At 48.6% G+C, this 25,961-nt stretch overlaps 1 protein-coding gene across 2 annotated transcripts in view; it reads right to left on the bottom strand.

The window, feature by feature from the left end:
- The window catches only part of TMEM255B (transmembrane protein 255B), a 165,903-nt gene that overhangs the window by 124,758 nt on the left and 15,184 nt on the right, over window positions 1-25,961 (bottom strand). The window contains exon 3 of one of the 2 annotated variants that reach the window (XM_006272481.4): window positions 18,331-18,393. The exons of the other annotated variant lie outside the window; for it this stretch is intronic. Coding sequence (XP_006272543.2) covers window positions 18,331-18,393 — 63 coding nt within the window. The remainder of the gene's footprint in view (window positions 1-18,330; window positions 18,394-25,961) is intronic. 2 annotated transcript variants of the gene reach the window in all.

Here is a 25,961-nt window from a genome sequence, read left to right on the forward strand (position 1 = left end):
CAGTGTGCAGGGCCAGGCATGAGCAGTGTTAAGCCCCCAGACCCAAACCCAACATGTAGGAGCAGGAGGAAGCAGCACCAGGCCCAAAGGGCCCAACTTTGGTGCCAAGAGGCAGTGCCAAGTCCCAGGGCATGAGCCCAGTACTTAGGGCAGGGAGGAGACAATGGGGGACTCTGGGCCCAGACTGTGGCATGCAGGCCTTGGTCCAGACTACAGATTGGCCTTGTGCCACTCATCTGGCCCATGGGGCCAAAAGATGGGCACCACTGCCCTATCACAATATTATTTATACTATACAGAATCAAAGAAAATTAGGGTTGGAAGGGACCTCAGGAGGTCATCTAGTCCAACTACCTGCTCAAAGCAGCTACTGTTCACTGTAAACCCAGGTCTTTTCTGCAGAGTTTCTGCCCAGCCAGTCAGCCCCCAGCCTGTATTGGTGCACAGGATTGTTCCTTCTTAAGTACAGGACTTTGCACTTGTCCTTGTTGAACAGCATGAGACTTCTTTTGGTTCATTGTCTAGGTCTCTCTGAATACTAACCCTACCCTCCAGTTACCCTCCCCATAACTTGGTGTCATCTGCAAACTGGCTGAGGGTGCACTCTATGGTTAAGTACAGACAGTCAAAAAGCCCAAGGCTGAATTGATTCAGTCTTTGCAGGTTAGTCAAAGCTGCAGAAATTAAACTGAAAAACAACTGGACAGACATTTGCCATTGATTCAGGAAATGAAGCCATATGCCAGCAGTGACTCAAGCAAGAAGCCAGGGGGCACTAGAGCATGGCTCTCTGGCACGTAGCCACATGGGCTGTGTGTTTGCTTTCTTGTCCTGCTGCCCTTGAGGTCTCTGGGATTTGCAGTCATCAATCACAGCAGCAGGACTCTGCAGGGTTGCTCATCACTTCCTCTTCCAGCTTCCAGGTGCTTCTGGGATTTGTAATCCAGTTACAGCCAACAGTAAGCTTGAGCAGGGGAAGTGGTATTTAACCCTCCTCCCTGGCCCCAGACCCCAGCCAGGGTTTGCCTGGGGGGCAGTAAGCCAGCTAGGGAGGCAGAGGGCCAGGAACAGCCCTGCTCTCTGAAGTAGACAGCACAGCTCAGCCCAGGCCTGAAAAGCATGCTAGGATGCTGGGGGACTCTGATTTAACTTCAACCAGGAAGGGGTCTGGGACAGAAGTTTCATAAACCAGTTTGATCATAAATCAGTTAAGTCTGATACTACATTCAATCAGGTTTAAATTAAACCAGTTTCAGCCATTTTGAACTGGTTTATGTGCACTGAACTTCTGTTCGGTTACAGGTTTAAACCAGTTTCTGATAACATAAATTGGGTTATGTGTAATTTCTGTCCCAAGCCTATGCCATCTTCCAGGTCATTGATGAAGATATTAAACAAAACCAGCTCCAGGACCGACCCCTGGGGCACTCCACTTGTTGCCAGCTGCCAACTAGACATCGAGCCATTGATTACTACTCTCTAAGCCCAATGCTTCCACCAGTTTTCTATCCACCTTACAGTCCACTCATCCAGCCCATGCTTCCTTACCTTACATGCGAAAATGTTGTGGGAGACCGTATCAAATGCCTTGATGAAATCAAGGTATATCACATCCACTGGTCTCCCCGCATCTGCAGAGCCAGTCACCTCATCATAGAAAGCAATCAGGTTGGTCTGGCATGACTTGCTCCTGGCAAATCCATGCTGACTGTGCCTAATCACCTTCTCCTCCAACTGCTTAGAAATGGATTCCTTGATTCATAGATTCATAGATGTTAGGGTCGGAAGGGACCTCAATAGATCATCGAGTCCGACCCCTGCATAAGCAGGAAAGAGTGCTGGGTCTAGATGACCCCAGCTAGATACTCATCCAACCTCCTCCTGAAGACCCCCAGGGTAGGGGAGAGCACCACCTCCCTTGGGAGCCCGTTCCAGACCTTGGCCACTCGAACTGTGAAGAAGTTCTTCCTAATGTCCAATCTAAATCTGCTCTCTCCTAGCTTGTGGCCATTGTTTCTTGTAACCCCCAGGGGCGCCTTGGTGAATAAATACTCACCAATTCCCTTCTGTGCCCCTGTGATGAACTTATAGGCAGCCACAAGGTCGCCTCTCAACCTTCTCTTGCGAAGGCTGAAAAGGTCCAGTTTCTCTAGTCTCTCCTCATAGGGCTTGGTCTGCAGGCCCTTAACCATACGAGTGGCACTTCTCTGGACCCTCTCCAGGATATCCACATCCTTCTTGAAGTGTGGCGCCCAGAATTGCACGCAGTAGTCCAACTGCGGTCTGACCAGCGCCCGATAGAGGGGAAGTATCACCTCCTTGGACCTATTCGTCATGCATCTGCTGATGCACAATAAAGTGCCATTGGCTTTTTTGATGGCTTCGTCACACTGCCGACTCATGTTCATCTTGGAGTCCACTAGGACTCCAAGATCCCTTTCCACTTCTGTGCCACCCAGCAGGTCATTTCAGCTGTAGGTGTGCTGGACATTTTTCCTCCCTAGGTGCAGCACTTTGCATTTCTCCTTGTTGAACTGCATTCTGTTGTTTTCTGCCCACTTGTCCAACCTGTCAAGGTCTGCTTGCAGCTGTTCCCTGCCCTCCGGCGTGTCCACTTCTCCCCATAACTTTGTGTCATCTGCAAACTTGGACAGAGTACATTTCACTCCCTCATCCAAGTCTGACCCATCCACCACGACTCTCTGGGTGCGACCCTCTAGCCAATTCGCCATCTACCGGACTGTGTAGTCATCCAAGTCACAGCCTCTTAACTTGTTCACCAGTATGGGGTGGGATACCGTATCGAAGGCCTTCCTGAAGTCTAAGCATATGACATCCACCCCTCCTCCTGTGTCCAGGCGTTTCGTAACCTGGTCATAAAAAGAGACTAGATTAGTCAGGCACAATCTGCCTGCTACAAACCCGTGCTGGTTTCCCCTCGGCATAATTTGTCCTGCTGGGCTCTCGCATATGTGAGCCTTGATAATTTTTTCAAAGACTTTGCCAAGGATGGAGGTGAGACTGACTGGCCTATAGTTGCCTGGGTCCTCCTTCCTCCCCTTCTTGAAAATGGGGACCATGTTGGCCCTTTTCCAGTCCTCCGGGACTTGGCCCGTGCGCCACGAGCGTTCGAATATTCCCGCCAGTGGCTCTGCAATGACGTCGGCCAGTGCCTTCAGCACCCTCGGATGGAGCTCATCCGGGCCTGCCGACTTAAAGGCATCCAGTTCTTCCAAGTGACTCTGCACCATCTCAGGGTCTACGCATGGAAGTCTGGCGCCTTGCTGCTGTCTCTCTACAACCCCAGTGAGAGACTTGTCATGTCCCTCGCTTAGGAACACTGAGGCAAAGAACTCGTTGAGGAGTTCAGCCTTGTCCCCCCTGTCTGTCACCAATTGTTTCTGCCCATTTAGCAGCGGTCCTATTCCTCCCTGGGCCTTCCTTTTACTCCCTATATATCTAAAAAACAATTTCTTGTTGTCTTTTACTTGGGTTGCCATCCTCAGCTCCATGGTAGCTTTGGCCCGTCTAACTGCCTCCCTACAAGCACGAGCAGAGGAGGTATATTCGTCTTTGGTGATCTCTCCCTGTTTCCACTTTTTATGTGCTCCCCTTTTGGCCCTTAGGCTGCCCTGGATTTCTCTGGTCAGCCAGGGAAGCCTCCTGGTCCCTTTCCCTTTTTTGCCTCGCTCGGGGATCGTCTTACTTTGTGCCCGAAGGATCGTTTCCTTAAGGCACAGCCACCCTTCTTGTGTTCCCATCCCTTCAAAACTCCTACTCTGCAGTGCGTTCTTGACTAATCACCTGAGTTCATTGAGATCAGCTTTCCTAAAGTCTAGCACTTTCACCCTACTAGTTACCTTACCCACTCGACGTCTTATGGTGAATTCTATTATTAGGTGATCACTGTCCCCCAGATGGCTACCGATCTGGAGGTCCCCTACCATGTCATCCCCCGTTGCCAATACCAGATCCAGTATGGCATTCCCCCTAGTGGGACCGTGTACCTCCTGTGTCAGGTGGCGGTCCTGTACACAGGTTAGAAATCTTCGTGAGCGGTGGGACTTTGCTGTCTGTGACTCCCAGCAGATGTCCGGGTAGTTTAGGTCCCCCATGACTACCGCCTCTTTAGCTTTTATGGTCTCCGAGAGTTGCTTCAGGAGCCCCAAATCTCTTTCTTCCCCTTGATGTGGGGGTCTGTAGCAGACCCCTACCACCAAATCCCTTTCTCCTTGCCCCCCATGTAGCCTAACCCACAATCCTTCTACTTCCTCATCCTTGGATTCTGTCTTGATGAGGGTTGATGTATATTGCTCACTGCCATAGAGCGCAACCCCTCCCCCTTTCTTCCCCACCCTGTCCTTTCTGTACAATCTATAGCCCTCAATATGTACCGCCCAGTCGTGGGATGAATCCCACCAGGTTTCTGTTAGCCCCACTAAGTCATAGGTGTTTAGTGCAAGCAGGAGCGCTAGTTCATCCTGCTTGTTTCCCATGCTCCTAGCATTAGTATATAGGCACTTGAGCCCTGCAACTGGTGCCTTTGCTGCCCCCCCTTTTTAGGGATCTGCTCCATGATTTTTCCAGGAACTGAGGTGAGGCTGACTGGTCTGTAGTTCCCTAGATCCTCCCTTTTCCCTTTCTTAAATATGGGTACTGTGTTTGCCCTTTTCTAATCATCAGGGACCTCTCCCAATTGCTCTAAATTTTCAAAGATGATGGCCAACGGCTCTGCAATCACAGAAGCCAACTCCCTCAGGACCCTCAGATGCATACTGTCCAGCCCCGTGGACCTGTATATATCCAGCTTTTCTAAACAGTCCCTAACCTGTTCTTTTGCCTCTGTTGGCTGCCGTCTCCTCCCCAAACTGTGCTGCCAGGTGCAGCAGTCTGGGAGCTGACCTGGCCTGTGAAGACTGAGGTGAAAAAGGCATTGAGTACTTCAGCCTTTCCTGCATCATCTGTCACTAGGTTGCCTCCCCCATTCAGTAAGGGACTCACACTTTTTCCCTGATCTTTCTCTTGTTACTGACATACTTGTAGAAACCCTTCTTGATCCCCTTCATATCCCTTGCTAGCTTTAACTTCAATTGTGCTTTGACCTTCCTGACTTTATCCCTGCAAGGTTCCTTTTTGTGATTCAGTTTACTGAAGAGTTCCCTGCTAAGCCAAGCTGGTCTTCTGTCATACTTGCTAGTTTTCCTGTGCATCAGGATGGTTTGTTCCTGTACTCTCAGTAAGACTTCTTTAAAGTACAGCCAGCGATCCTGGACTCCTCTTCCCCTTAGGCTGACTTCCCAGGGGATCCTGCCTATGAGTTTCTTAAGTGAGTTGAAGTCTACTTTTCTGAAGGTCAGGGTCTTTACTCTGCTGCTCTCCATCATTCCTTTCCTCAGGACCCTGAACTCAATCATCTCGTGCTCACTGCTGCCCAAGTTCTCATGCACTACTACATTCACCAATGATTCTTCCCTGTTTGTGAGCAGGAGGTCAAGAATAGGACAACCCCTAATTAGCTGCTCCAGCACTTGCACCAGGAAGTTGTCGCCAAAAACTTCGCTCTCCAAAAACTTCATGGACTGCCTGTGCACTGCTGCATTGCTCTCCCAGGAGATGTCAGGGTGACTAAAGTCACCCATAACAACCAGGGACTTGGACTGGGAAACTTCCTCTGCTGTTTGAAGAAAGCCTCATCCACCAGCGATCCTAGAAGGATTGTGGGTTAGGCTACATGGGGGGCAAGGAGAAAGGGATTTGGTGGTAGGGGTCTGTTACAGACCCCCACACCAAGGGGAAGAAATAGATGCGGGGCTCCTGAGGCAACTCTTGGAGACCATAAAAGCTAAAGAGGCGGTAGTCATGGGGGACCTAAACTACCCGGACATCTGCTGGGAGACGCAGACAGCAAGGTCCCATCGCTCACGCAGGTTTCTAACTTGTGTACAGGACCTCCACCTGACACAGGAGGTGCATGGTCCCACTAGGGGGAATGCCATACTGGATCTGGTATTGGCAACGGGAGATGACATGATAGGGGACCTCCAGATCGGTAGCTATCTGGGAGACAGTGATCACCTTATAATAGAATTCAACATAAGACGGTGAGTGGGTAAGGTAACTAGTAGGGTAAAAGTGCTAGACTTTAGGAAAGCTGATCTCATTGAACTCAGGCGATTAGTCAAGGAAGCACTGCAGAGTAGGAGTTTTGATGGGATGGGTGCCCAAGAAGGGTGGCTGTGCCTAAAGGAAACAATCCTTTGGGCACAAAGCAAGATGATCCCCGAGCGAGGCAAAAGAGGGAAAGGGGCCAGGAGGCTTCCATGGCTGACCAGAGAAATCCAGGGCAGCCTAAGGGCCAAAAGGGAAGCACATAAAAAGTGGAAACAGGGTGAGATCACTAAAGATGAATATACCTCCTCTGCTCGTGCTTGTAGGGAGGCAGTTAGGCGGGCCAAAGCTACCATGGAGCTGAGGATGGCATCCCAAGTAAAGGACAACAAGAAATTGTTTTTTAGATATATTGGGAGTAAAAGGAAGGCCCAGGGAGGAATAGGACCGCTGCTAAATGGGCAGAAACAATTGGTGACAGATAGGGGGGACAAGGCTGAACTCCTCAATGAGTTCTTTGCCTCAGTGTTCCTAAGCGAGGGGCACGACAAGTCTCTCACTGGGGTTGTAGAGAGGCAGCAGCAAGGCGCCAGACTTCCATGCGTAGATCCTGAGGTGGTGCAGAGTCACTTGGAAGAACTGGATGCCTTTAAGTCGGCAGGCCCGGATGGGCTCCATCCGAGGGTGCTGAAGGCACTGGCCGACGTCATTGCAGAGCCACTGGCAGGAATATTCGAATGCTCGTGGCGCACGGGCCAAGTCCCGGAGGACTGGAAAAGGGCTAACGTGGTCCCCATTTTCAAAAAGGGGAGGAAGGAGGACCCAGGCAACTATAGGCCGGTCAGTCTCACCTCCATCCTTGGTAAAGTATTTGAAAAAATTATCAAGGCTCACATTTGTGAGACCCCGGCAGGACAAATTATGCTGAGGGGAAACCAGCATGGGTTTGTGGCGGGCAGATCGTGCCTGACCAACCTAGTCTCTTTCTATGACCAGGTTACGAAACGCCTGGACACAGAAGGAGGGGTGGATGTTGTATACTTAGACTTCAGGAAGGCCTTCGATACAGTATCCCACCCCATACTGGTGAACAAGTTAAGAGGCTGTGATGTGGATGACTGCACAGTCCGGTGGGTGGCGAATTGGCTAGAGGGTCACACCCAAAGAGTCGTGGTAGATGGGTCGGTCTCGACCTGGAAGGGTGTGGGCAGTGGGGTCCCGCAGGGTTCAGTCCTTGGACCGATACTCTTTAATGTCTTCATCAGCGACTTGGACGTGGGAGTGAAATGTACTCTGTCCAAGTTTGCAGATGACACAAAGCTATGGGGAGAAGTGGACACGCCGGAGGGCAGGGAACAGCTGCAGGCAGACCTGGACAGGTTGGACAAGTGGGCAGAAAACAACAGGATGCAGTTCAACAAGGAGAAATGCAAAGTGCTGCACCTAGGGAGGAAAAATGTCCAGCACACCTACAGCCTAGGGAATGACCTGCTGGGTGGCACAGAGGTGGAAAGGGATCTTGGAGTCCTAGTGGACTCCAAGATGAACATGAGCCGGCAGTGTGACGAAGCCATCAGAAAAGCCAATGGCACTTTATCGTGCATCAGCAGATGCATGACAAATAGGTCCAGGGAGGTGATACTTCCCCTCTATCGGGCGCTGGTCAGACCACAGTTGGAGTACTGCGTGCAATTCTGGGCGCCACACTTCAAGAAGGATGCGAATAACCTGGAGAGGGTACAGCGAAGGGTAACTCGTATGGTCAAGGGCCTGCAGACCAAGCCCTACGAGGAGAGACTAGAGAAACTGGACCTTTTCAGCCTCCTCAAGAGAAGGTTGAGAGGCGACCTTGTGGCTGCCTATAAGTTCATCACGGGGGCACAGAAAGGAATTGGTGAGGATTTATTCACCAAGGCGCCCCCGGGGGTTACAAGAAACAATGGCCACAAGCTAGTAGAGAGTAGATTTAGACTGGACATTAGGAAGAACTTCTTCACAGTTCGAGTGGCCAAGGTCTGGAACGGGCTCCCAAGGGAGGTGGTGCTCTCCCCTACCCTGGGGGTCTTCAAGAGGAGGTTAGACGAGTATCTAGCTGGGGTCATCTAGACCCAGCACTCTTTCCTGCTTATGCAGGGGGTCGAACTTGATGATCTATTGAGGTCCCTTCCGACCCTAACATCTATGAACCTATGAACCACTTCCTCCTATCTGGTGTTCTATAGCAGACACACACCACAACATCACCCTTGTTGCTCTCTCTTCTGACCCTAACCCAGAGACTCTCAAACAGGCCTGTCTCCAGTTTCATACTGGAGTTCTGATCAATCATATGACTCTTTTACATAAAGTGCAACTACTTCTCCTCTTCTCCCCTGCCTGTCCTTCCTGAACAGTTTCTACCCATCCATGACAGTATTCCAGTCATGTGAGCTATCCCACCAAGTCTCTGTTCTTCCAGTCACGTCATAGTGCCAGGACTGTGCAAGGACTTCCAATTCTTCTTGCTTATTTTCCAGGCTCCATGCATTTGTGAACAGGCACCTAAGCTAACTAGTTTATTGCCATGATTTCTCAGGAAGAATGAGGACAACTCCCCTGATGCCTCCTTTTGCTTGCTCTTCCTCCAGGTCACTGACTTTGCCGCTTATCTCAGGACTTTGGTCTCCATCCCCCAGCAAGCCTAGTTTAAACCCCTCCTTACTATGTTAGCCAGCCTGTGCTTATATGTATCACAAATAATACTGTAATAGACACATTTAAAGAGACACTTTCTGTATCCTTAAATATGCTTTTTATCCTTTACATGAGCCTTACTATCTGTTCTTAATCTGCACAATCAATTCATATCATAACCTTTATCCCACATTGTAAAAAATTAGGATAATGACCTATTTGGGTTTTCATTTTTGAAAAATGAATAATGAGAGTTGTTATACATTTGTCAATGGTTCTTTCATAAGTCATATAAAATATGGGTGGACAAGGACAAAACTTGATAAACATAATATTAAAAACATAAGAATGCCACTGACCTCATCCAGACATGGAAGTAATACTATGATAAAGACAATGATTATCTTCATAGGACCTTTTACCCTCTTGCACTATGGAACAAGCATCTTTTCTTTTTGTCTAAGTAAGAATGACGAACCAGGAGAAGAAAAACCTGAATAGTCACTTGCTCCATGCAAACAGGATGCCTTCTTTAGTCTACCATGTAACATGGAGTCTATGAGCAATTAAAATCTTTCATCAAAATCCCTACTAAGTCTAGTTTCCTCTAGAATGTTCAGTATGCATCTAAGATGCAAACAGATTACTTTCAATACAGTTTATGTTCGGTTTGATAACTGCCTTCTCTACAGTACATATAAACTACCATAATTTGTCATATATAACATATCTTTCCCACAAAAACAGCTCCTGGAAATTGGAGTGTGCATTACTTACAAGAAATACAGTAAGAGCAGGTTTTGCTGCTTACAGGTGAAACAAAGTAAAATTTGCAGCAATCCATATAGACATTTGGGGGCCTTAGGGGGAGGTTAAAGCAATACAAAATAGCTGCCTGATCTCAGGTAAGTCAAGATTTGGGGGGGGGGGGGGGGGGGGGGGGGACAACTAGCAGGCAGCTTGGGGCCCACTGGTGGATGGGGGAGTTGTGACCCATAAGGGGTGGGCGAGGCTGATGCAATCCGCAGATGGGGTGGGTGGAGGCAGGCATGACCCACGGATGGGGTGGGGCTCTGTAACTCTTGCTTTTTCCATACTAAATTGGGAATGTAATCCATTACAGCCATCAATGGATGACCAATCTGAGTATTGTCTGATAAAGCTTATGAATGAAAAAAATCTTTAAGGATTATTGACTTTGAACCCCACGATTTACTAGTCAAAACACCTTCCCTGGAAATTAAAAATTCTGACTGTTAGAAATGGATTTCTCCTAGAAGAGAGATACTGCCCAGGGTCTCTTAAACAAATACAGGTAAACGGTTTAGCCAGCTAATCATCAGATTTATATCCAAACTCTAGTACAGCCTAGATTCGCCATCTAGAAAACAAACTTTGTATCTGTATGAAAAAAACATACAATGTGATTCAACAACAGATAAACAGCCTCAGAATTGCTGCAGATAGCTGACTTCCAATACTGATAGTGTTACAGTTTGCAATTATAGTAATCTGATAGCTCACTCTAGTTTGGAAATGATCACTCCCCCCTCCCTCCTCTCTCTCTCTCTCCCCCCCCCCCCCCCCCCCCCACACACACACACACACACTACACACTTCTTTCATCCTCCTATTATTGCTATACTCTTCTGTGTTGAGAGCCAGGTTGGCTCCAGTTCCTTATCTCTTCTCAATCCTGCTGCCCTACCAAAAGGTACTGCCGGCTGGTGGACTTGTGGGCTAGGGACAGAAAAGACACAAACTGGTATAAGTGACTGGAAATCGGTTCAAATCTGTAACACAACAGAAGTTCAATGCACATAAACCGATTTCAAAATGGCTGAAACCAGTTTATGACAGACCTGGATACATTTAGGCCAGGATTCAAAAAGCCAGAGCCTGAACTGATTCAATCTTTGCAGGGTAGTCTAACCTGCATAGAGCGAACTAATTTGCAAGCAAATAGACATTCACTTTTGACTCAGGAAATGCAGGCACATGCCTGCAGTAGCTCAGGTCAGAAGCCAGGTGGCACTACAGCAGACCTTGGCTTCAGGGAAGTTGTGCTGGGGGGGAGGGGGGGAGGTCGTGGCCAGCCCCAGCAGTAGCCTCAAGTGAATTGGCCAGGGAGGGGATTTAATTCCCCCCTCCCTCTCCCACCGACACAGACCAGAGCCGGGGTCTGCCTAGCACTCCCCCCTCGCTGTTGCAGCAGCAGTGGGTAGAGCATGGCCAGATGCCAACGGCATGGCCCTCTGAGGTAAAGGGGGCAAGGAGGGGGTTTATTCCCTCCTCCTCTCCCATCTCAGGACCACAGCTAGGGCCTGCTAGCCCCAACCGCCGCCACCACCGATCGCTCTCTGCACAGGGCAGGCACTGGAATAAGCCCCCTCTCTGCCCCCTTTGCCTAAGGGCGCCATGCTGGCTGGCCTCTGGCCATGCCCCTGCCCCTGCCAAAGTGGGGGAAGGACCCTGACAGGGCAGCAGCCCCTGAGACGGTGTCTCAAGAGCACAAGCCTCTTCCCGGGGGGGGGGGGGAAGACTGTGCTGTGGGCAGGAGTGAGGTGGGCAGAGATGCTGCAGACTGTGGGGTGAGTGGCGATGGGGGGCTGTGGTCACTCCTCCAAGCTCCAGTGCCGCTGCTCATCCTGAGCATTGCACAACAGCTCTGCCTGCCTCACTCCCACCCATAGTCCAGCCCCCTCCCTGCTGGGAAGAGGCTTGTGCTCCCAGGACACCATCCCAGGGGCTGCTCCCCATCAGGGTCTCTCCCCCCTCGCCACTCCACTGGCAGGAGCAGGGCCATGGCCATAGGCCGGCCAGAATGGCCCCCATAGGTGAAAGGAGCAGGGGGAAGGTTTATTCCCCCCTCCCTCCAGAGTCTGGCAAAGGGGGCAGGGAGGGGGCTTATTCTGGCACTCGCCCTGTGTAGAGACTGATCGGTGGAGATGGCAGTTGGGGCTAAGAGACCCCGACTGTGGTCCCTTGAGGGCAGAGGGGGTAGAGGGGGGAATAAACCCCCTCCCTGCCCACTTTGCCTCAGGGGGTCATTACAGCCAGTGTCTGGCTATGCCCCCACCCTTGCTCTGGCTAAGGAGGAAAGGGGGAGGGCCAGCCTTGCTCCACTGGAGCAGAAAGCACAGCCCAGCCCAGGACTGCAGAGCATGGTGGGATGCTGGGGGATTCTGGTTTAAACTTAAACCAGGAAGGGGTCTGGGACAGAAGTTCTATAAACAAGTTTGACCTCAATCAGTTTAAGTCTGATACTACATTCAACCAGATTTATCTCATACGTTATGGCCATTTTGAAACTGGTTTATATGCATTGAACTTATGTTCTGTTACAGGTTTAAACCAGTTTCTGCTCACTTAAACTGTTTTATGTGTAATGTCTGTCCCTAGCCTTAGTATCAGACTTAACGGATTTAGGTTAAATCAGTTTATTGAACTTCTGTCCCAGATCCCTGCCAGATTCAAGTTAACTCACAGTCCCCCAGCACCCTTTGCACCTCCCCTGCAATCCACACACTTTGCAGGGTGGAAGGGCTAGCCTTGGCCCAAGCTGTGTGCTCCAGCTCAGCAGGAAGGTGTGCTCTAGTGCCCCCTGGCTTCTGGTTCAGGCCATTGCAGGCATGTGGCTGTATTTCTGGAATCAAAATTGAATGTCTATTCACTTGCTTACTGGCTCAGTCTACGCAGCTTAGACTAACCTGCAAAGATTGAATTGATTCAGTCTCAGGCTTTTTGACTCTCTGTACTTATCCCACAATGTTACAGACATCTGTTAACCTGTCCCTTCTTTTATCATCACCCTCGGTGAGCCCCATCATTTCTATACATTACTTTTCAGCCATTAAACAACATGGCTTTGTCTAGACTAGTATTTATGTGGTACATAGTTAGAATGTTTAAACTAATATCGAAATGAACCTATGCTTCAGTTAAACCACCTTATTATGTGTTAAATCCTACACTGCCTTATCTGCTCTAGACTTTTAGAAGGTGCCTAGTTAGCAGTGCTAACTAAGTCATTCTGACACTGCATCTTTAAATCCTAATTTAGAGAAAGTACAAGAGAATTTTCCAGCCACCAACTGCCCTTCATAAAATGAAATGACAGACCTTCAGCAGAAAAATGCATCCACCTTCACCCCTTTCTGTGTCTCCAAGACTAAATTCAGATCTCATATCCAGCTTTGTCAGGTGCCCTAGCTTATATAAGCCTCTCGTATCCCTGTATTTAGTTTCACCATCTCATTTTCTAATTGCAAATGTTTTGTACTGTGAGGAGATAGCAAGTAAACAAGATGTTTCATGTATTACAATCAAATTGACTTGACTTAGGAGTGACTGTATTTTCCAGACAGCAAACTGAAAATAAGCAGGCCTTCCAAATACAGCAAAGCTTTACTTCTCTGTTTTTTACAACTGTACTGTATTCTGCTCACTGTGAAACTAGCTGTAGACTTGTAATTTGGGATGGAGAGGAGATGGGGCAGGAACAGTAACATTGTTTCTTTGCTTTTGCTTTTCCAAGTATCCCAAATCATCCCTTCCAGTGGGAAATCATCTTCTAACCAACTAAAGAAGCAGCTGTGTTCTACTGGTGTCCAGTTTTTACAGCATGGACAAGAGAGAATACCAACAGCAGTACTGAAATAATGTTAACCAGTCACCAAGACCAGACCTGATCACACAAGCTACTGGACGCTGCCAACTCACACTGTTTTTACGTTATACTTTGAACACTATGAAATCAATGGAAATTGAGGGCACCCAGAACCTCAAAGGTTCAGGCTCAAAGAGATTCAAGATTTATGTCAAATTCTTGTAGCCTCTGAAGTAGCAGAGTATGTTATCACTCAACTCTGTGCTCATGGCTAACATTGTACTTTAAGCAAAAACTATTGTACCCTTTTTTAAGCAGACAGATCTTTCACCCTTGTGTTTATACAGCATTCAATTTCTTCTGGATTACTCTACTAAGATGTAACATTATCTTTATATACATCATAAGGGGATTAGCATTTCAACAGCAACAAGCAGATATGAACAAAGCACATACCAAAATGGAGGAGGTTTCAAGAGGAGGTTAGACTATGAATAAAATAAATGTAACTTCAAAAAAAAAAAAAAGTAAAAAAATGGATTTGCTGAGAAAAGGTCAGCTAAAAAAAAGATGACTTTTTCACTAGTGTATCTGAATCTTTACAGATTTTTCAGTTTAAGATTGTTTGTTTGTTTGTTTTTTTAAAGTATCTGGTCATTAGAAGCAGTCAGACCACTATCAGTGCTGCAATGATGTAGTTTCAAATTAGATTGAAATAGCTTTTTAAAGTGAGTCCACTTAAAGAACAAATAATTTCCACTCCCTTTCTCCCAGGATTGAATTCAAAGCATTTTTGTTACAGTAACACAATATTTCTGATCAATTTCTGTACTTGGATCTGAGGTTTTATAATTATTTGGTTAATGATCACAGCAAGCTCATTTAAGGTACCCTAAATGCTTTCCAACAAATATACTTAGTTATGAACTAGTGAACAATTAGTGCATTAGACCACAAAAGCTAGAATGTAAACCCTCTTGTTTTAGATGTTTCCTTAACATTTAAGAACACACACCTCATCCTTAGCTATACCACTGTTTAAAGCATTGTATATTGTGGATGAAATGTTAATTAGTCTTCTAGTTATTTTCTTGATTTGTTACCTAGATTCCTCAACCATCAGATAATTTTGATATGCAAGCAGAAACTAATGCTAAGCAATTAACACACTAATCTCTCACAGTCCTTACTGCATGAATGTTACAAACACACCAAGCATTTTACATTTCAAGAACAGTCTCATTTATCTTATTTCCTTAGTTAAGCCTTCCTACTGATTTTGCAGGTGTAATGGACAATCTGATATTCAGCCAACACACTATTATTGTTGCCTTGAGTAGGGACACCATGTTAGACGATGCACAGTTCAAATCCTGCAAACCATCATTCACTTGAACAGGACCAATGACTCGTATAATTACTCACACGAGTAAAAACAACTAAGTTTTTATATTGGGGATTACAAGAACCAAGATAAAGCCAAAAAACCAGAGGGGCATAAGAGCCCTTATCTAACGCAGCTAAACATAGGCCACAGGCACACATTGCTTTTGTAGAGCTACAAAGTTTGTAGATTTACAAAAAATGGTCATTATAGGGCATGCACTCGTACACAGTCACCCAGCTGGAGAGGTTTCCTCTTGAACCAGAGGCAATGGGGGGATGCTCTTTAGCTCATCCTGTCCCCAAGGGAGCCTGTCAATGAGAGTGACAGGCTCACTAACAAGCATGTCCAATCAGCTGTGATGGAGCTGCCCAGAAGCCACCCATGGTGGTGAGGGCTGATAGGACAGTCTCCTCCCCTGGGAATGTTAAAGCACCAGAAATTTTAAAGAGTAATAGCACCAGGCAGCAAAGGCAATGGGGCTGCCTGCAAGTCACCTGCAGCAACAGGGGCCCCTCAGGCAGTCTCTGTTACCTGATCAGCCCCTGCCAAAACTGCAGCCATGTCACCCTTGCCACTCAGAAGGAATGGCTGGCAGGGCTGCCTGGAAGACAGCTGCTGCAGGGCTCCCTGACAACTTGCTAGCTGGGCTGGCTATGAAGGAGCCAACTGCTCTTCCTCCCTCCCTCCCCGTTTAAGGGGCAGTGTGAGCGTGGAGGACTGCTGGATACCAGGGATCAGAAAGATCTGTACACATGTTAAATTTGTGGTAAGAAAGCTTCCTGCAACAAAGCTGCTGCTCTTTAAAATAGCATTTTTGTGTCAGGTTAGCCAGTTTTTTAATCTGACAAACAGCACGAATGTGTAGGCACCCATTTTTTGTCATGCTAAAACAGCATATAACATGTCAAGGGCCATGTCTGTTAGTCCCTTGCTAATAAAAACAATGGATTTTTGCTTATAAAAAGCAATATAAATTTGTAAAAATATATTGGCAATGAACCGTCCAACCTCAACATGGACAAGGCCTAAAGCACTTTATCTTTCTCTAAACCTTGAGAGTGGTGCAGACCTGTCCATGACCTCTGCAGCCCCAAGTTTCTCCCCACTGTCCCTCTGCTTGTCTCATGGAACAGACTAAAGTTTGCTGTGAGATAATTCCTTGCCCCTTCCAGCCCAAGCTTCCTTATACTGGACCCCACAGCTGCAACTGGGGGATCTCTGCCTGCTCCAGGTAGTTTCCCTTTGCACTATGAAATAATTCTAGGTCTCTGACTGCCCCCATAGAAAGATCTAGTCTGGATCTAGTCTCACTCGACCTGAGCTCAAACTTTAGCACCAGTAATCAGTAAAGTAACAAAGAATTTATTGCACGGAAAAGAATTGAAAACTTGTACATGAAAAGTTGCCCACATAGCCTGAAGACTGAACAAAAAGACAAATCAAGTTTCTCAACCTTTAATTCAGCTACAACCTAGTCCTTTCAAGAGTCCTGCCAATATTTCCAGAGATCAGTCTTCCTCTGACCCTGCCCACCTTGATTTCTGGGGCTCTGGACTCACCCCAAGGCCTGGAATAATCCAAAGACAATAATTATCTCATAGACAGTTTTAAAAGACTTCCAAGCCAGCCCCACCGCTAGTCTTGTTCAATTTATTGAGAAGTCTCTGAATTCTCCAGAAAACTCTTTTGTTTCTGGAGTACATGGTAGTCCCTTAGCTAATGGTCTATTTCCCTGTGATGCTTTCATTATGTGATCTTTCCATTACAGGAAGCCATAAATTGGGTTCCCACACTAACAATTGCCCCTTCTGCCTGTCTTTTGGAGTGGCAATTATTCTTGCCCTAGTAACACAATGGGCCAGTGATCCTTATAAGTTTCACCATCCTTCTGGTTCTTTCACATACAAACAGCTAGGGATGTACCGATAAAGATTTTCTTGGCTGATACCGATAGCCAATTATTCACCAGGCATATCGGCCAATACCAAAGCAATAACCAGGCACAGCCAGGCAGTGTGGAGAGCTGCTCCCTGCAGGTAACTCTGTGGAGGGGAAGGGGCATTGCGGAAAGAAGGAGTGGGGGGTGGGGGCAGATTGAAGCCTCCATGGTGAGGGAGGGAGTGGGGCTGGGGCTGGGGGTGCTGCCCAGCCAGGGCAGTGAATGGGACCCCGGGGCCAGGGAAGGGAGCAGGACGGAGCTGCAGGCAGCTCCTCCGAGGGATCAGCATCCCAGCACTTAAAAATGGTAGTGGGGCTGCTTGAATTAAAGCTCATCAAATAAACTTTAATTCAAGTTCCGCCACCACCATTTTTAAGTGCTGGGATGCTTTTTAGGAGTGGAGCTGAGTGGGGCAAGAGTAGAGGCAAGCTGCCTTCTGCTCACTGTGGGTTCAGGGCTCTCTATCCTGCTGCCTTTGCCCCAGGAGCCGCATGCCAGCCACATGTTCCCTGCCCACCCAGCAGCAGGAGGCACAACTTGCCACTGCCACTGCTGCCAGACAGGCAGGGGGTGTGGTCGGCACATGGCTCCCAGGGGAAAGGAAGAAGGGTGGAGAGCCCCGAGCCCACAGTGGGCAGCCCACCTCTACCCCACACACAAATCTGGGGTGGGGGAAGGGTGCATGCCTCCCCCACGGGGTGTGTGCAGAAGCGGGGAACCACCCTCCCCCACCTCCTTGTTCCCCCTGGATGAGCCATCTTTGGCTCCGTCCCACTCCTTGTCCCAGCCCCAGCTGCAGCCCCAGGTCTCATTCACTGCCCTGGCTGGGAAGTACCCTCAGTCCCTGCCCCTGCCCCACTCTCTCCCTCACTGTGGGGGCCTCAATCTGCGCCCCCCCCCAATGTCCCTTTTCCTCCACAGACTTACCTGCAGGGCACTGCTCTCCACACTGCCCGGCTGCATTCCTGGCCATGTGCATGCTGCAGCTACGTGCATGCACGTGGCATCCAGGGACCCGGCCACAAGGCATATTGTATTTATTGGTGACATTATCAGCTACACTGGCCAAATAAAGCCAATAATGTTAATTTTCCTTTTATCAGTGCCAATCTGATATGGCACTGATATATGGGTGCCCCTCTACAAACAATTATTTATTAGAGACCTGGCTGTAACCTTTGACTAAACTGGGTCCCAAAATTGTAAAAATACATATAGACAGTGCAACATAATATCTACAGTGAAAAAAATGACATAAAGGAATACACCTTATTATCAGCTTTTGAAAGAGACCAAACACAAAGTCAATAAACCAAATTATGGACAGATGTCTCTGTGGGAGACACTCGAAACCCCCAAATAATTCCCGCTTTTGAGGTGGACTCATGACAGAAAGAAAGACAACTGAATGACTAAACTAAACACCCTAGTTTTCACTCAGAAAAAAGTTCCATCTAAGTCAGAGGGAGCTTTGCCTGAAAAAAAAAAAAAGAACTGCAGGATTCAATCTATATTTACTACAGACTGTAAATGTTCTTTTTCTCCTTCTTTAATTACACCTTCAAAACTGTTGGATATTAAAATGAAAAACAACAAAAAGGTTCTGTTGCTTACCATTTGCCTCCTGTTCTCCACCAGATGGATGCCAATAATCCCTAGGAAAGATCCAAAGCCAAGCTAAGGCAAAAGAACAAACCAACAGAAATACACCAGGTCAGCTAATTTATCAAATACGAGTGTGTTAAAATTATGTGTAAGGTGATATGTTTGACAGATATACCAATTAAAACAATCTCTGAGAAAGAAAGGAATACTACTGGCCAGAAATTGTGTGATGCAATAGAGAACAATAAAAAGCCATTTAATCATATTTTTAAGTTTTATACTTTACTGTTCATAGGACAATCTTACCATCTTCATTCAATGTAAATTTTCCATCGAAGTCAATGTGGGGTTTGGGCCAAGAAAATACAAACACCTTCAGGGTTCTATAGTCTGGCTACTATTATTACACTTACCAATGTATTGCTATTTTAATCCAATAATAAATTATATGGGCAAACACGGTATTTCACATTTTGCTTCCACGACTGCATCATAAAATTATATGTTTATTTTAGAGGTGCACCAATACACCAGTCCATATCATATCGGCACCAATAAAAGGAAAATTGACATTATCGGCAATTAGCTTTTTTTGGCTGATAATGTCACAGATAAATGCTGTGTACATGTGCACAGCCACAGCATGCACGCGGTCAGGAATGCAGCCCAGCAGCTTGAAGAAAAGTGTCCTGTTGGCAAATCTGTGGGAGGGAAGGGGTGGAGGAAGGGACAGATTGAGGCCCCCCTTCCCCCCATGAGGGGGGGAGTGGGGCTCGGACTGGGAGAGGGGCAAGGGCAGGCACTGCACATATGGGCTGGGACAGGGCATGTGATGGAGCTTTGGCTCATCCCAGGGGCGCAGGAGGGGCCACTCTTGCCACTGCATGCACCCCAGGGGAGGCATAGGGGGGCATTTGTCCCCCAGCTCTGTGCACAGGACAAGGGTGGGCTGCCCGCTGTGCTCTCAGGGACAGGGCTGTGCTGGGCTCTCCCTGGTGAGAGCTGGGCCTGGGCTGCACTCAGGGCAGGTGGGGGCAGGGGGTGATGGCACTGGGAGGGGGGGAGGCTATGGGGTGAGCCACTGCCATCCCAAAATTTGCTGTAGCCACCCCATAGCCCCCCTCCCAGTGCCACCACCATCCATCCCTCTCCTGCCTGCCTCAAGCACAGCCTCAGCCCAGCCCCCCCCCCACTGGGAAAGTCCAGTGCAGAACTGGCCCTGAGCGCATAGTGGGCAGCCTGCCCTTGTCCCATGCACAGGTCCAGGGGGCACGTGCCCCCATGCCTCCCCCGGGGTGCGCGCAGTGGTGGGATCCAACCTCCACCCCTTTCCTACATCCCTGCGCCCTCCCAGCAAGCTGCAGCTCCACTCTGCACCCCACTCTGGCTTGGGTATACAGTGCCTGCCCCAGCCCCACTCCCTCCCTCACCCTGGAGGCCTTGATCTGCCTCACCCCATTCCCCTTTCCCACAACAGCCTTACTAGCCAGGTACTGTTCTCTAACTGCCTATCGGCAATCAGATCGGTATCAGCCGATATGGCTGGTTAATAATCGGCCATCAGTATGAGCCCAAAAATCTTAATTGATGCACCCCTAGTTTATTTATAACATCTTGTTGGAAATGAGTTTATGAATAAGAGAGAACCAAAACTTCTTCAGAAAACAACATTTTGCTATGACAAGCTCCACGAATCCTAATGTTCTACTTTAAGACATTACAAAATGCTATACTGTGACTTATGTAAATCTGTATTTAAAATACAGAAAAACAGAGACATGGCAATCACTTTTGGCACCCACAAACAGGGCGGGGGGCGGGGGGGGATTATGCTGACCACTGGAGAGCAGGGGTGAGGGAATAGAGTCTTACCTGACAGGACTCTCCTCTGGCAGCAGCTGTTCCTGTAGCAGCACAGGCTTGGGCTGCTGCTGCTGAGAAACAAGCACTGGTGCAAGCTCCCCCGGAGACACTGCCAGTGCCCCATTCTCTCCCTCCCTCAGGCTGTGCTTCCCATGGCAAAGTTTCGTGGGGAGGAGCACCATTCCATGCCCCCCATCCCCCACCCAGATGCACTGCTGCATGCAGGGTCTGTGTCACTCACTCCAAAGGCCCCTGTGAGGATCAAGCTCCTTTACAGAGTTAGATACTTGAACAACAGTAACCTCCACCCCAGCAAGTGTGGGATTAGAGACTGCATGTTTACAAGCTGAGCTTGCCAAACCAGAAGCTTTGTGAAGCCTATAACGCTCTTGTTCTTGCTAAGCAAAACATGTTTGAATTGAACAAAAAAAGGGAGATATCCTGCAAGCACTTCAATCAGTAAGAAAAATGCAGATTTCTCATTTTGATGGAGAAACCCACAGATTTTGCAGTTTTGCAGAGAGCTCTCTGCAGGCTGGTAGAGTTCCAGCCTGCAAGGAGCTGGGAGGGAGCAGGAGGAGAGCGGTCAGACAGGGGGTGCCATGTGCATGTTCATGGCCACCAGGCAGCCTGGAGAGCAGCTCCCATAGGTATGTGGTGGGGGAGGGATTGAGGCCCCGAAAGGGAGAGAGGGAGGGAGCTGGGCAGGGCTGAGGCTGCTGCCCTGCCGGGTAGTGCATTAGGCTAGGGGCCCGGAGCCACAGCAGGGCCCTGGCAGGGAGTGAGACAGGGCCATGGGCAGCTGGTCCAGGTGGTGGGGGGACAGGTCCCCACCGCTGTGCGTAGACCCAGGGGGACAGGGAGGGTCCATCCCCCCGATCTGTGTGTAAGGCAGGCACGGGCTGTCTGCTGCGGGCTTTGGCTCCTCGCCCTGCTGCCCTCCCCAGCTCAGCAGATGTGACCCAGTACTGCAAGGCGCAGCATGGCTGCACAGGGAAGCTTCTTGCTGCTATGAGCTCCATGCTGCCCTGGAGATGCATCCCCTGTCTGCAGGATTGTGCCCCACATTGCTGCCGCACAGGGCAGGGACACATCGCCAGGGCAGCATAGAGTTTACAGTGGCAAGGAAATCCTTGCGTGGCCCCGCTGTTCCCTGGAGCACTGAGTCACACTCGCTGGACTATGGAAGACCCAGGGGAGGGCAGCAGGGCAGGAGTCTGAGCCCTCAGTGAGCATCCTGCACCCACCCCCATCCCATGCACAGATCTGGGGGATACAGGCTGTCCCTGCTCCTCCCCCAGGAGTGTATGCAGCAGCAAAGAGCCCCCCCCACCTTCCGTGAACCTGCAGTAGGTAGGCAGCAGGCAGCAGTGGGAGAGCCGGGGTTCGCTCTCCTGCAGCAGTTACTGCCTCCTGCTGGGGGCAGGGGGTTGTGGACCCAGGTCCCTGGCCCCATAGCCCTGGCAGCTGGGAGCCCCTCTGGTAAGGCTGGGGGAGCAAGGGGTAGTGGATGGGGGGTGAGGGCAGCAGCAGGGCTGGAGGGGATGTGGGGGGGGGGGGAGTAAGGAACACATGCAGGGCCAGGGGGGTTGTCAGGGGGAGGGAGGTGCCTTTCATTTTAATCACAGATTTTGGGGGTTGTGGCAGAGCACCTTTGGTGTCTGCCACTTTAAGGCTTGAGAGCAGGCAGCAGGGCAACCTCCAGGTGTGGGCTGGCCCTAATGAGGCAGTCACATGACTCCAGGAGGGCCCTGGGATTGGAGGAGGGGACTGAGCAGCCTCCATTTTAGATCCATGTCCTCAGGACTGAGCCAGCAATCTGTAGTTGGCAGTCAGAAAGACACCACCCAGCTAAGCTACTGCTTGGAACATCTTGGAGGTAAGGGCAGGAGCTATGGGGATGATAGAGGGCTCCTGGTCCTGGGTAAGACCTAGAACTGCATGCTAAGGAAGGATGGCCTGGTTGGACTGCCTGTGATAGGGCATTTCCCCAGAAATGCCAGGCCAGTTGCCTCCTCAGTCAGAAGTGGGTAGAGGTACCTTATAACCCCAGCTCCCACTACCTGGTGGGTAACTTAGAGAGCAGATATGGGAGGGGGACCAGGCACATCTCCAAACACATGAGCCCCATGGGCTGAGTGCCTATAGCCTGCAGAGAAAGGGGCTTGGCACAAGTCAAATGGGGAGCCATGGTGGTATAAGACCCTAGTGGCCCTGGTGAGAAGGCAGAGAGTGACCCAGAAAGAGGCCAGTGGCTGAGTTCAGCCCAGTGTGGGGCAGAAGGCTGGCAACCATGAAAAATAGGGCTGCATGTATACTGGCTAGAGTGTGTGAGCAAATAAGCTTGAAGGGCCGTGTAAAACAGGGCCGAAGGAGGACCTGAAGGGTTGCACGGAATAGGGTGGGATGTGTGAGGCCCAGTGAGAGTCAGAAGAGGCCCCGTGAGAGGGGCGGTACATATGAGGCCTGAGAAGGGCAGACTGCTAGAGGCCCAGCAAGGGACAGAATCTGGCTTGGCCTTAGGCCAGAGCAGATGTCAACTCAGGATGCCATCTGCGAGGTATGGGACATGGTGTAGGGATGGTATGAAGCTGTGTATATTGCCCTCGACATCAGCGCATTAAAATAGGCAGCCTCCTGCATTTTACATCAGTTTAATAAACAGCAAGTTGTGGCAAGCGAGACTGGGCAGACTCCCCCACATAGACAAGAGGGCAGGCCAATGTTGAAACCTAGCCCTGAGCTAGCCTCCTGTCACAGGAGGTTTACCAGAGAATTTGCATTTTTTTTTTAAATTGGGGAAAACCAGGATCCCTGGCTATGACATGCCATCGTTTCCTGGAATGTATATGGAAAATCCTCAAACAATTGCAACACATACTAGAAGAACACCTAATTTTTAAAGAGGTCTTCCCAGAACCACTCATCCTAGCCTTTAAACAAACACTGAACCTTGCTAACCTTGTCACCGGAAGCAAGCTTCCTATGACTCAAACCACACCAAATGGATCCAGACCATGCCAGGACAAGAAATGTAAAAGCTGCCAACACATCTCTACCACTCCCACAATAACCACACCCCACAACAGAACCAATGCCATTCCTGGATATTATACCTGCACCTCCAGAAATGTAATACATCTCATTCAGTGCACCTAATGCCCTGATGGAAAATATGTAGGAGAAACCAAACAACAACTGTGTACCAGAATGAACGCACAATGAAAATCCATCAAAGACAAAAATATCCAGCTACCTGTAGGTGCCCGCTTCTCACAAGACAATCACTCCCTCTCTGATTTCTCAGTTCTAATCCTCAAAGGGAACTTACAAAATACCTTCTGTAGATGAGCCTACGAACTTCACTTCATAAAGCTACTAGATACAAAAAAACCATGAACTCAATATAAACAGAGGATTTATGACACATTACAAAGTGCCTGACTTCTGATACCCCAACTACCTGCCTCCAGCTGATCAGTTACATTACTTCACACATTTCCCTCCCTTCCCTCCTATCTCTACACATTATCTTCCTAACTCCCTCTCTTCGCATTTTCACAGACATGCTTGTTGTAAATTTAGCTTCTTTTGTGCCGTGGAGAACACACAACACCACCAGAGTCTTCCTATGCCTGGGGAAGGGTGTTTGTGCCTGAAAGCTTGCAAAGAACTTTTTTTCCAACTATTAAGTTGCTCTAATAAAAGAGATCACATCTACCCAAAGAACCTTTCCACTTAATTAAGGACAATCAGCAGCCTTAGGACACATAAACGTATTAATACAAACTAAAGATATATGGAAAGGAAAAAATTGTCACTAATATAAGATAAATGACTAGCCCTCCAGTCCTGCAGATGCTTATGCATGCAAGTAAATGTATGCATGTTGGTTGACCCTTTAACACCTGTAAATGTTTGCAGAATTGGGACTTTAGGTTGCTCAATATTTTTAAAAGAACAAAATCACTTCAGTAAAGCCAAAGGTAGAGTTAGTGCCTCATCTTGATCCACAAAAGCAGACGTTTGCTATTGAATACTATACAAGCCCTTGTTTTTACTTCCAGTTAAATTTATTCCCTGACAGTCTTACTTTTTTCCCTTTGGATTATACAGATAAATGTTAAATTTTTACACTGTCACATCACAGTTGAAAAAGGCCGTAATCTTACATTATAAATAGGTAAGATTGGAGCTGCTCAGATATTCCCTAAGCTAAAGAACCATAAATCAGTGTGCTGTATTCTGTGTTCACACAGCAGGAAGGAATTGTTAGCCAGGATTTCTGAATGAAATGCTGCTACTGAAAGAAAAACAGAACCAGAATAGGGTGGTTAACTAATGCTTCCTGCAAGGTGCATTCAGCTATTTTAACTCTCACTAAACTCACTGGGAATTGAAGCCATCTAGCATCCCACACTTGCAAGGCCTCTTAATGTATCCACAGAGAGTGACACCAAACACATTAATCATTGTTTATTTTCAGTTATAGATCACAAGTGTCAATAAACTATCGTGATTTTACCAACATATAATCAGCCCATTCTCATTAATAAACTGAGCAAATGTGGCATTGATGCCTACAAAGTTGGATGGGTCAAAAATTGGCTGATGGGGCATCCCCAGAGAGTGGTGGTGGACAGATCGTACTCGACCTGGCAGGATGTGAATAGTGGGGTCCCCAGGCTCGGTCCTGGGGCCTAAACTGTTCAACATCTTCATCAGCAACTTGGACGAGGGGGTGGAAAACACGATGTCCACATTTACCGATGACAGCAAGATGTGGGGAGAGGTAGGCACGCTCGAAGGGAGAGAGAGTCTGCAATTAGATTTACACAGACTACAGAAGTGGGCAGACGGTAATAGGATGGGCTTCAATGTAGATAAATGCAGGGTGCTGCACCTGGGGAGAAGGATTCCACAGCACACATACAAGCTGGGGAGCTCCCCCCTTGAGAGCAGAGAGACAGAAAGGGATCTTGGAGTCATTATTGACTCCAAGATGAACATGAGCCGCCAGTGCCAGACCGCAGCCAGCAAAGCCAATCGCACCTTGTTGTGCATCCAAAGATGCATCTCAAGCCGGTCCAGACAGGCGATACTCCCCCTCTTCGCGACACTGGTCCAGCCTCAATTGAAGTACTGCGTCCAGTTCTGGACACTGCACTTTAAGAAGGATGTGGCCTGCCTTGAGAGGGTCCAGAGGAGGGCCACCCGCTTGGTTGGAGGGCAACAGGGCAGGCCCTATAAAGGAGCGGCTGAGGGACCTGAACCTTTTCAGCTTCAGCCAACGGAGGCTGAGGGGGGACTTGGTGACTGCCTACAAATTCATTAGGGGAGATCAGCAGCAAATAGGAAGGGTCCTATTCCCCGCAGCAGCACCTGGGGTGACGAGGAACAATGGCCAGAAGCTGCTGGAGAATAGGTTCAGGTTAGAGATTAGGAGGCACTATCTCACTGTTAGGGTGGCTAGAATCTGGAACCAATTTCCTGGGGAAGTGGTCCTCTCTCCTACCTTGGGTAAATTCAAAAAGAGGTTGGATGAACACCTGTCTGGGGTCATGTGATCCCAGCGTGTGCTCTGGCCAGTGGCAGGGGGACAGACTAGATGATCTATTTAGGTTCCTTCTGACCCCAAACTACTATGAAACTATGAAGCTCTAACAGTCTGGATGGGACACAGGGGGTTAAGTTCAAGATTTCCCTGGCCAAGGACCAATCCCTCCCATCAATCCAGCTGTAAATGGGTGCCTGTGCCTGATCCTTCAGGCTAAGGA

This window comes from Alligator mississippiensis, chromosome 1, assembly GCF_030867095.1.
Source record: "Alligator mississippiensis isolate rAllMis1 chromosome 1, rAllMis1, whole genome shotgun sequence".
NCBI lineage: Eukaryota > Metazoa > Chordata > Crocodylia > Alligatoridae > Alligator > Alligator mississippiensis.